General features: G+C 40.8%; 1 protein-coding gene across 3 annotated transcripts in view; it reads right to left on the reverse strand.

Annotated features, from left to right (window-relative positions):
* Positions 1 to 84: 84 nt before the first annotated feature.
* MTMR7 (myotubularin related protein 7) overlaps positions 85 to 12,410 on the reverse strand; it is a 52,661-nt gene continuing 40,335 nt past the window's right edge. For all 3 annotated transcript variants that reach the window (XM_063335862.1, XM_063335863.1, XM_063335861.1), the window contains 6 exons: positions 11,764 to 11,889; positions 10,924 to 10,973; positions 9,067 to 9,267; positions 7,389 to 7,529; positions 5,163 to 5,289; positions 85 to 4,407 (listed from right to left, as the gene is read on the reverse strand). In XM_063335862.1, the coding sequence (XP_063191932.1) occupies positions 4,048 to 4,407; positions 5,163 to 5,289; positions 7,389 to 7,529; positions 9,067 to 9,267; positions 10,924 to 10,973; positions 11,764 to 11,889 (1,005 nt within the window). In that variant the 3' untranslated portion in view covers positions 85 to 4,047. The remainder of the gene's footprint in view (positions 4,408 to 5,162; positions 5,290 to 7,388; positions 7,530 to 9,066; positions 9,268 to 10,923; positions 10,974 to 11,763; positions 11,890 to 12,410) is intronic.

Consider the following 12,410-nt stretch of genomic DNA (forward strand, 5'->3'; position numbering starts at 1 on the left):
GATAATGATGTTATCTATATTATATATAAGTACCTTAACATAAATACCTTAACTGAAGAACTGCGTTCTTTAGTCTTTGGAAACAGATTAGATTCATCGGAATAACCTTGGCAACCAGCACACTTAAAAATGAGTCCTTGCCTGAATTCAGTCACAACGATTCTGGTGGACCTACAAGGTTTCATTAGCTTCTTTCCCAAATTATTTACATTAAAAAAGCACTAAATTTTATTTTAAGACTTAACGTGATTTGATTAGCCGTCTCCAGGTGCTCTACTGGCAATTTAATTAATATAAGTAAATTGAATGCTTATTTTACCTTTTCTTCTCATCGCCCCCAGTGTTTCTGGCCTCTCTGAATTCGGGGTTTGCTGCACGCTTGGCCCTGGATCTTTGGCAGATTTTTCACTGGTCTTAGTACTGTGATAAGTTGCCCTACTCCTAACTTACCCCACCACATGTTCCTCCCTTCCCAAAGGAATTGTCAGTGACTTACCTGTCCTGGGAGGACTCTTCAGTCCCCGTGGTGTCTCTGCACTAGGGTGGCAGGGTGACCAGCCAACCTAAAAACTGCCTGGACCTCCAGCCCGCGCACAGGAGCAGCTCGTTGCCTCCACTGTGATGTTTGGGATGAAGCTGAGGACTCTCTGTGCAGATCAGGGCAGCATCCACATAAAAGCAGCGAGTTAGCTGGTCAGCAGCGACACAATGCTTACCTTCGTTGCAAAGCTGCCTCCTTGTTGTCGCTGGGTTTTAATTGTTATTGGTTTGTGTCGTCAGGCATCTTTCATGCAGCGTAAAGTGGTGCTCTGGCTTGCCCCTGCCTTCAAAGAATGTAGTTTGCCGCCTTACTGCTAATTTTACAAAGAGCTTTCTTCCCCTGCCTCCTTCCTGGTTTTTGTTTGGTTTTTTTTTTTCTTTTTCTCTCCTTACTTTTAGTGATATCCTTCAGTCTGAGTTGTGCCCTCCAACTGCTTATTTCTCAGCTTTTCAGAACACATTGCCAGTTTGCTGCCTTCGTCTATGTCTTGCAGAGAGCTGCCAATAAAGGCAGCTACTGAATACAGTTTTATTTCTGGTCTTTAGGTGGTGATCTTTTTAGAGGAAGCTTCATCTGTTTGATCCCATCACCTTCAGCATCCTTTATTTGCACATTTTCATACTAAAGAACAGCCTGAACCCAGGGAGGCTGAAATTACAGCACAGAATTCTGTAATGCTCTTCTGTTACTTTTTTCCCAGCTGTTTAGTTCCGTTCATGTGTGTCCCATTTCAAATTACAGTGCCCTCGTGCTAAATGCGCAAGGATTTGCAGCAGAGGGGATATCGCTACAAGAAATCTGTAGTTCATAGTGTGGTTTTCTCATCCTTTTTGTCTTGCATTCCCTAAAAAAAAAATTATATAGGGGTGTAGCATGTAATTAACTCAAGTGACAGCAGCCTCAGTTCTGGTTATCAGTTGTAGGTTCCTCCACAGCTTAAACTCCTGTATCCAAGTATTGAAGTAGGGAAGATAAAAAAATCCCTTGATCTCAGTGACAGAGTGATTCTTGAGTAAATGGAGAACTATATTACAACAATTGGGAAAGCAAAGCTTTGTTTCATTCACGGCTGTGAAATAACGTAACGCTAAATGACCTCAGTGTTTATTTGAAGGTGTTTCTCAGCAGGCTGATAATGGCACAGGTACATCCATTACAATGAAAACGGAGGTAGCCAACGCAAAATTCCAAGGACTGAAAGACACGTTACAGTGGGCGGCTAAGTAAAGGCTTAATATAAAATGTTAATATGTTAATATTTCAGCTGTAAAGCGAGTTACAAAGAGTTGCATAAGCGACATGAAGACAGTGCTTTGAATTTGCATATATTGCTGTGCCGCATTTATTTCTAGACATGTCTAATAGGACACGATGCCATCATACGCAACTTTACACTTTAAAGCTGTGCAATAATATTGCCCGTTTTCAAACTCATTTTTAGGCAGAATATTTGAGTGTTAAGTTTTCATTGCTGACTTTGCAGCACGTTTCTTTAGTTTGAGAAAACCCATTCAAAGTGTCCTTTAATACCATAAATTTTACAGGCTATGTTCAAAATATGAAGCATTTTTAAAAGTGCAATTAAAATCAGGGCTTTCATTTATTAAAAATTTGTAAAGATTAAAAAGCAGAAGGCTAGATTCTGAACCGAGTATAAATTATAGCTGTATTTATTTCAGTTGAGCTACAGTGATTTATCAAATTGAGAATCTGGCCTTTCCAGTATCACATTAAGATAAATCTTGCTGTTAGGAGTGGAATTATTTGTTCAAAGACAGCAGCTCCCTTAAGAGAACATTAATTTACCTACTCATTTTTGATACCAGAAGTTCGTAGAACAGAATGAAAAGCCATTCCATAAAAGCAGACTGAATAATAAAATGTAAAGCTTCTAAATTGAGGTATATTTATATAATTTGATTCTGCCGGTAAGTCTGTATTTGAAGGAGGAGCATGAGACGCGATCAAAGTAAACTTAAGTTACTGCTGCTTTGCTTTACTGGAGTTCAGTACCGCGTTGTCTCCAAGCAGGTAAGAGCAGCCATGTCAATTATATTTTTAACTGCTTGCTTAAATTAAAAAAAAAACCAAAACAAACCCAACAAAAAAACCCTTGGAAGAATTGCATCCGGATATGGAAGCCTTTTTGGTGAGTTTCAGAACATCCCAAATTGTAAACAGTTTTCAGTGGTTTACTTCCGTACCAGTGATTATGAAAGCTAGTACTCCTACTTTTAAAAACTATGAAAATTCTTAAACCCAACGAGATTAAACTTTCTGTTGTGGCGAATCAGTCTTTTTTTTAAATTAGCATTGCCATGCTCTCTTCAGGCTGGCAAATACTAAAAGGGAAATTTTGTGTGAGGATAAAAAAACCCGTTGGCTGTGGTTAGTTTATTTTCAACAATAAGATTTGGAAGGAATATTCCTTATAACAGTTCCTTTATGGGCAAAAGCTTTAATTCAGAATTTGGAGTGATGCTTTCATAAGTGGTTCTTACAAGTGGTTTTGATTTCCCTGTTTTCTCTAATGTCTGTGTGCCTCACGCCCACTCAAATAAAACATTTTCAAGTAGGAATCAAAATAGGCTGGAGAATCTGAGGGTTTATTACCTTTAAAATTTTACCTTCATATCTTACGTAGGCAGTTTGGAACAAGGGTACGATATAAACAATCAAACTTGAGAACAAAGCGGCAAGAGGGCAGAGTATGCTGCCTGATGTGCCTTTGGTGACAACGGCGTGCTTTCCCATGAAGGCTGTGTCAGTGGTGGTGTGTTTCTTGAAGGTTTGCTCACAAAAACTACTGAACTTTCAGCACTGGTTGAGGGTTGGATACAAACGGGACGCCTTCGGGTACAGCAGCAGCAGCTGCTTACTTAAGGATGTTTTTGCGGGATCGAGCATGTCCCTTTGTTAGTTTTACTTTGCCGTAAAAGATCCTAGTAGGAGAAGATGCCAAATAATTGTTGGAATTCAAAATTTAACACCTCTCATGAAAAAAGAAAAAAAAGTGAAGAATGTACACAATATGTCTGAAGGCCAAAGAGCTCTAAAAAAAATCAGTTTGGACTGCTTCACCAGTAAGCTAACGCTAATGAATCTTCAGCCTTATTCCTATGTGTAAGAGAGTTCTTCTCCAAAGACGTGAAATTCCAAAGTACTATTACTTTGTACAATAAGTAATTATGGAAATGTACAAAGTAAGGAATACTTACATGACCTTGATACATTGATAAATGAGCAATACATTGATAAAGTCAAAACGAATACCACATTGGCTTAACTAAATATAACAGCAGATATTACCTTTCTTTAGCATTATGTCTTAAAACTAATAATGGCTTGTTCTGTTTCAGTCCTTCCTTACACAATTGCACAGTTCCCTTTCTTTGGATTATTTCTTTAGGCCACAGACCACTTCCGTTCTTTATCTGATGAAAAGATGTCATTCCAGACCGTGGGAGACTCAGTTTCATCCAGATCCTTGCTGTCGTGACGGTGTTTCAGACTGCCAGAAATACAGCCTCGTCTGAATCCTTGCCACTGTCCTCACTGGGCAAGCAGCCACCCCCGCTTGGGGACCTGCAGCTCAAGTCCTCCACGCCAGACTCCTGATCGCTGTTAGCCGAGAGGTCAGGGTCGGAGCTTTTCAGGTTGTCCTGCGTCAAAATCAGGGCTGAATCTTCTTCATCCCCCTGTGAAGGGCTCCGGGACGGGAATGATTTCAGGTCATTGCTATACTCCTGGGGAGTGTTAGCTAAGCTGTTGTTGGAAGTAGAAAGCCCTAACTCTTTGCTTCGCTCTTGTCGCTTACTCTTGACTTTATTATCATTTAGTTGTGATTTCTGAAGATTCGCCAGTCTCTGAAATAAAGGAAACAGCATATATTACATGGGCATATTTAGGGCCCAGTAATCCTCTTATGTGTCTTTGCCTTTTAAAAAAAATAATAGAACCATAGAATGGTTTGGGTTGGAAGGGACCTTAAACTTCATCTAGTTCCAACCCCCTGCCCTGGGCAGGGACACCTCCCACCAGACCAGGCTGCTCCAAGCCCCATCCAGCCTGGTCTTGAACCCCTCCAGGGATGGGGCAGCCACAGCTTCTCTGGGCAGCCTGGGCCAGGGGCTCACCACATTCATAGTGAAAAATTTCCTAATACCTAATCTAAATCTCCCCTCTTCCAGTTTGAAGCCATTACCCCTCATCCTGTCCCTCTCCAGCTTTCTTGTAGGCCCCCTTCAGCAACAAATAATAAAGAAAGAAACTAAGTTCAGAGCCCAACCCAATTGGCACCTTCTAAAACTGCCAGTTTGTATTTATGGAGTATGAGAAGCGCACAATTTATCACAAACCGATGCTGACTTACAGCATCCCTTGGAGTTACAGAAAGATATAAAATTTTCAGGAGTAGTAATTGTGCACCAACACAGGTGAAACTTTAGCCCTAAAGAAATAAGTGCAAAACATTCATTGTAATTTATGTGAGAACAAAGATGATGGCTGAGCATCCTCATGCCAGAAAAGGATGTAGCATGTCGGGGACTCTGCAGCGTACAGACTTGGATTTCATTTACCGTTGGTTGAACCTGGGGCACCGAGATCAGGTGTTTATTACCTCTCTTAAGACCTCCAGCTCTTCTTCCAGCTGCTGAGTTTCTTCCTTCACTGCCATCAGATAATCAGTAACTGACTGTCGAGGATGCAGCCCCTTTTCGAAGCGGTTGTACATACCGCTCCAGAACCTGGAAGTGACAGGAAGGTCAGCAATTGTCTCATTTGGTGAGGTGGCCTCACAAGACCTAAATACACACTTTTTTAATGTTTTTTTTCAGACACATGTTGTCCTAAATGATGCAGCTATGGATTATTCACCATTAGAGTGCATACCCATAAGTTTTTTGGAGTATTTGGTAAGATTTATGGTCCATTTGCAATGGCTCTGTCTTGAAGATGCAACTCTGTAGACATAGACAGCTTGACCCAGTGGTGATACACAGTACAAAGAAAGGTGAAGGCACCTCAGCTCACGTGGCTGAGGGTGGTTCACTGAATGCAAACTTTTGCTGTATTATTTTCTCATTCTACATTATAGGCCTTAGAGCAATGGTATGTATAAAACAGCCATGGTTAAAGGCAGTTTTTCATAATCCTACTTCTCAACCGTTGTTTAACTTCCCATGAAGGTGACTTTGACATTTTGTGTACTTGGTTTTGGCTGGGGCTGGGGCAGGGGGGTGAGGTGCAGCTAGTTAACAGGGTTTGGTTTTTTTCCTACCTGTAAAGAAGAGTTAAAAATCAGGAGTAAAAAACCAGTATGGTATCCTGCTCTCTTAATATCTCAACTGACATTTTAAACTGGCCTCTGGAAATTGCATGAAACATATATGTTGGCAAGTTCTCTTCCTGTTGTATGGAATGGGTAGTGAGGCACTGGCCCAGGCTGCCCAGAGAAGCTGTGGCTGCCCCATCCCTGGAGGTGTTCAAGGCCAGGCTGGACGGGGCTTGGAGCAACCTGGTCTGGTGGGAGGTGTCCCTGCCCAGGGCAGGGGGGTGGAACTGGATGATCTTTAAGGTCCCTTCCAACCCAAACCATTCTATGATTCTATGAATTATTTGACAAACCCTGACAAACAGCTGAGTTGCTTTTTCATTTTCAGGAGGAAAGGACTCGAACTTTAAGTCCATGGCTTACTCTGTCCCTCCTCTTTTCTCTCTTCCTGGCCGTAGGTGGCCGCAGCCAGACTCTGAGTCTGTCTCTAGTTCACCAGACGGGTTAAGTAACCCAGAGACCTGCCCTCGCCTGCAGCTGCCCAGCCAAGTAGCTGGCAGATATTTTTGGAGCATGTGCGTGCTTCTTGGTGGTTTATTGTTCCTTCCCCAGTAGTGTACTATTTAAGTCACATTCCCCCTTAAGTTTATCATCTGAGAGCTCATGCTTGGAAATCTTTTCGCGCCCAAGTAATTCCATTAAAATCAACAGGATTACTCATCCCATGGAGGATCTGCACTATCAGTACTTCTTTTATAAATCCCGCTATCCAAAAAAATATGATTAACAACTATTTTTAAGTTGTTTTAAAGTGGATGTGACCTGGAATAGTAGACATGAAAGGATTCAATTTCTGTCATTTAGGATATTTATTGACTTTTTAATGGTGCTTTTACTTGCAACTGGAAAACAAAGTGATCAGTTTTACTGAAATCACAGTTTTCATTAATTTCTATTCAAGTTCTCCTTAAGCTTGTTAAGATTAATGGCACAATTAATTACTCAAGTCAGAATGTCAGTAGTACCATTTCTAAAATTAGGATGTTTTGATACATTTTGAAAAAAAAATAAGTAAAACTTACTGTGTATTCTTCAGGGTGTAGCAACAACCTGGGGAAAGGCTGCTTTTTGTTTTACTGAACACTTATTTTAGCAATGAAACAATATGGTTTCTTGAAATGTCCCTTTTTATTTTTGACACCAATTGATCCAGATAAACATCACAAAATCTCGGAATGGAAGAAGTTGAAGCGACTTTAGATTCAGAAACCACAGACGAGAACAGAACAGAAAGAGACTTTTCTCAGTGGAAGAAGCGAGTAACCACGAAACGAGGACACGGGACTATCAATATAGCTTTAATCTTAAGCCTCTTTTCAGACTAATGCTCTGTTGTGGAATGGTGCGGAGGTGTTGGCTGACTATGGGCACGCAGGGAATGAACACGTGACCTCTGAGACTGAATTTACGCTCAGGAAGGTACATTATGGGATGAGAAATGCTTAAATACAAAGGTGCTCTCTTCTGTACTAGCACATCCTACAATTCTCGGTAGCAAGTGGTACTACCTACTTGTACAAGAAGTTGCATGGAGCCATCTGTGGGTGCAGGGTCCCCTGGGTTTGGCTGTGGTCCGGTCTGTACAAAGGATTTAGGTAATCAGCACGATTTTTCCACAAGTGAGCCCACAATGAATATGTTCGTTCTTGGATTCTGAAAAAAGTATATTAAATAAAAAACTTATTAAAGTCTCTACTACAATTCAGGTATAGCTAAAGCTTAGATGCAACATTCTAGTGCTCTGTACTACTCGTTTACAATCAGCTTTATATTTCCTTAACAGAATTAGACTTAAGTTATAAATATAGAAAAACAGAGACTCATATTCCTTTGTTTTGTCACTAAAGGTAAAATCCAATCCATTTCCCATAAAGCCAGAGCAGCTGGAGAGGGAAGGTGCAAAGGCACGTTCCTTTGCGAGATGGAGCGGATCACGTCCATAAAAATCAGCTTTCAGAGCAATCTCTACACATTGAAGGGATTCCCATGTTTAAAAGCACTCTGACACCATTGAGCTGCAATTTCTCAGGCAGTTGGGTCTTGGGATGTGATGCCCCGTGAAGGTTTTAGTTTAAAATGGTCTGTGTCACTGAGGCTGCTCGGCATTTGAGCAGTGAAAGGGACCAAATGGCAGGAGGAAGCAGTAACTCCCACCTTCTGCTCCTTGCTGCTGCTGGCATGGTCTGGATGTGTGAGAAAAGTAGTGGGTATTGTGATGCACGTGAGCAGCCAGGGCTCCAGGAAGCAGATACCACCATCATCACTGCCAGGAACGATGCTATTGTCTCTGTTTGGGCCTGAGGGCAGGTAGATTAATTCATAATGGCTTTGGGGCCAGGCAGCAGAATGATAGTTTGCTGACTCAGTCCTAGGGAGGGTAACCAGACAAAAAGGCTCTTCATAAAAAAGTATCCAAGAGGTCTGGAGTAAACTGTTCTGACATGACATCCAAAGACAGGTTGAAACACAGAAGAGTGGTGAATCAAACTGAGAACTTAACTAGAATAGAATCACAGAATCGCCTAGGTTGGGAGGGACGTTTCAGATCATTGAGTCCAACCACCAACCTGACAAAAGCCGTCACTAAACCGTATCTCTAAGCACTATGTCTACCCGTCTTTTAAATCCCTCCAGGGATGGTGACGCTACCACTTCCCTGGGCAGCCTGTTCCAATGCCTGACAACCCTTTCAGTGAAGAAATGTTTCCTAATATCCAATCTAAACCTCCCCTGGCGCAACTTGAGGCCGTTTCCTCTTGTCCTGTTGCCTGTTACTTGGGAGAAGAGACTGACCCCCACCTCTCTACAACCTCCTTTCAGGAGGCGATATCGTCTTGTATCAGTATTGTGCTGGCTTGCCTTCTATGTTGTTGATGCAGCAATAAAGGTAGGGCCGCGCGGCTGAAGGGCTAATGCTCTTGTCTGTTTTCACTAATCCCTGTCACGCACACCAAGGATTACTCTCCCAGAAGAGCCACGGTGCAGAGGATCAACCTTTTTTCGGTATTAATCTGTGCTGCCAGAAGACGACAGCCAAGAAGTCTGCGCTGCACTCCATGCCCTATGAAAGCACACACGTGAAGACGGGCAAATATCTGACTGCTCAACACACCACCCACAGACCCCACACGCTGGGGTGCGGTTCGCTACTGTATATAGAAATGTGCTCCTAAAGAAAAGACTTTCGTACTTGAGCTCTCGTCTCTCCTTCTGGCTGTTACACAGGAAATTCCCAAACTGGCAAGAGTAAATATGATGCTGTATGTGGATGAGGAATCTCTCATTGAATTCAAAGGCACAAGGAAACTGTTCCATCAATTGCCAAACACACTCGATGAACTGGTCAATAACAGGGGATATTTCCTTTGGATCTCCATCTAAATTTCCATACCTGAAACAAGACAAGATACGTATGATCATAACCTGAAATCCTCTAGGAAACCTGAATTAACACTAATGAAAACAAACCACTCACTTTAAATGTGCAAGTTACACCATAGGCATTCATTTCTAAAATCTCAACTGCTAGTGTATTTTTTTACTTACAGAAATGATGCAAGATTCGTGGAGTAGAATGAAGGCAGAATTTATCAAATACGAATGAAAAAAACCACTTTTATGGGTGTCTTGTTGCCTTACAGCTACCAACAGCTGGCTATGGCATAGCCATGTTTTAACACTATTAATAAGAAGTTATACCACAGTAACATAAGTCATTGTAAGAATGACTGCAATGACCTAATAACAAAAACGTATCTTAGACAGGCGCTTAAAGGCAGACCATTCCCCAAACCAGAAAACCGAGCAGGAGAGGAACAGAATAACCTCGGCAGAAAACAATTTAAAAGCTGCCCCCTCTTAGTGACATTTTTAGAAAGTGGGAAATGGCTACATGCTACTCTGCCAAGTGAACATCAAACTTTCTGTCTATGAAAATGTCTCTTGGAACCACTTGCAATGAAGAAAAGGAGCCTGAAAATAGAGGTAAAATATGTAAGTCTACATAATAGGAAGAAGCATTTTCAATCAGTTATTCTGCTTGTCTAGTGTGGGTGTGTGTATATGTGTGGAATTCCATGAACATCTAAAATTGAAACTTCTAATTCTACTATTGTTACGCATCAAAGAAAATATGACAATATTGTACTGCAAACCAAAGCTATCAGTGGTGATTACATTTCATAATACCTTTCACCACTGATAATAACAGACATATGACATTTTTATGTTAAATGTAGTAATTCCTGCTGGAATTTCACAAGTGGTGTGGAGCTGTACAGATTTCTTGAAAGTTTTGGTGTGTTTTTTGGAAATTACAACACATTTATATTCAAATCAAACAATATAATGTAATTAAACTCTGATATAAAAATTGCATTTGTCATTTTTACAGAAACTAAAATGAAATACAAGAAAGAAAGAAAACGTGTATATTTATCCATGTTCAAATCTATAAAGTCTTCAAGCATTTTCATTACATGATAGCATTTACATAATTGGACGTACAAAATAACTTGTCCAAATAGATGACGCTCTGCTTTGCTTTAGCTGACGCTTCTGAACAAATCCTACTGTTTTCATTAGAACAGAGTGTAATAGAAAGAGCATATTTTACATAATAGCTAACTCACAGACATGCCTAAGTTTAAATACTGTCCTGGAAGACGTAGACTTTACTGAACAGGGCCTTAGGTGGGGAGTCTTGGCTTTACTGAAAGATCTGCTGGAATCCAAAGGGATTTTCCAAGCCAGATACATACTACTTTTCTCCCACGTGGGTCTCACAGTGCTCGTAGCAACTGCAAGACCAGCACTCGGGATTCCCGAGAGCAATCTTGGAGTGCATAGATAAGAAAAGACTGATATGAAAATATTTTGCTTCCATTTTTCCAGGCAGCTAAATTATATAGTAGGAGAAAAGGGTATGGCAATTTCCGGAGGGCATTCTGTTGATATGCTTTGTAAGGCAACAAGGAAGTAAAATTGGAATGGCAGTGGATAATGACTACGTAAAAATAGATACAGAAAAACCTTAGCACTGCCTTACCTGTGGTTAAATTTGTGACCAAAGGAAACCCAGTCTTTTTCAATTAACACCTAAAATGAGAATATTGCATTCAGTGCTGCGGAGCAGAGCTGACACACATTGAAGCAGGCAGAAGAGGGGAGTAAACAAGCAGTACTGGAATTCCAGTTAATTCTTAGAATAAGCAGAAAAGTGACAAGCAAGAATGATGTAAGCGAGTGGTATTAGAATCCCAGATAATTTTTCAAGTAAGTAGGAAAATAACGAACAATAAGCACTGCTGCCAGCTCAAGAGAATGCAGCGCTCTTCACAGACACAGAGGGGATGCCAGTATTTCAGCACAGCTTCAATTAGCTTGATTCATCATTTTCTAAAATAGAACCTAAAAATGTCTCAAACATCTCTTTCACGTGTGATCAGTAACTTGATCAGCATTCCTAGATCCTTAACCAGTGCTGGTTTGTTCGGGAAAGGAACAGATTTTCCAACATAGGCACTCATTGTAATCTCGGGAGCACATGCTTCTGACACTCAAAACTCCACTGATCCCTGAAATGAATACGAACTCTCGCTTGCAGGAAAGCTCCTTGGGCTGCGAGAGAGTTTCTTGGTCAAAGTTAGGAAAGAAATAAACAGGTGGCCAAATGATCCCCACCTTTGGTAACATTTCATATGGAAATTGGGAGACTGTAACTTGGACAAAAAAAAAACTTTCCTTCCTACTTCAAAACAAAAAAAAAGAAAGAAAGAAAATGAAAAAGGTATATTTAAGGAAAGTTTCTTTTCCATTAAAGCCAAAGATATTAATACTAAATGATGCCATAATACTTTATTTACTCTGTGAAAGAGAACCTGCTTACCATGAATCCCTTCATAGTTCTGTAATACGGATCCAATAGAAGGCTCGCTACAGAGCACACCTGGGCTGTCCTATCCCAGCCATCAGAGCAGTGAACAAGCACACTCACACCTTCCTCAGCCACAGCCTACGGGTACAGAAACAGTCAGAAATTCCACAAGCAGGGAGAAAGGCAATGGTAAGAGAGGAACAGCGAGACAGTGCAACATAGAGAGCATTCATTAGGGAACTGGGAAACCTTGTTCTTTTTTTTTTTAACTCTGCCACAGAGTTTTTTAATTATGTTGAGTGTTATTTCTCTCATTTGAAATGTCTTAATCTCATCCCATCCCATGCACTATGGTGGTTGCAGCGTCACCTGTTCACGCTCCACTACAGGAGGATGTGGGATCCATTTAAATTAAAATACTTCAACTTGCCAGAGAGGTACAACTACCTAAAGCAGATTCAGATGCAGTTAATGCTCTTACTCACTTAATGTAAATAACTGGGGAAAGAGGATCCCATTTTATACACAAACACATATAGAAGAGATCGTACTAAGTTCTCCGAAGTATTGCATTATTTTTGGAACTTGAGGGGTTTTTTTTAAGTTCTAAGGGGTTTGGCCTTTGTCATTTCTAAAGAGAACAAAATTTAGAAAGCAGA

Source organism: Chroicocephalus ridibundus, chromosome 5, assembly GCF_963924245.1.
Source record: "Chroicocephalus ridibundus chromosome 5, bChrRid1.1, whole genome shotgun sequence".
In the NCBI taxonomy this organism is placed as follows: domain Eukaryota; kingdom Metazoa; phylum Chordata; class Aves; order Charadriiformes; family Laridae; genus Chroicocephalus; species Chroicocephalus ridibundus.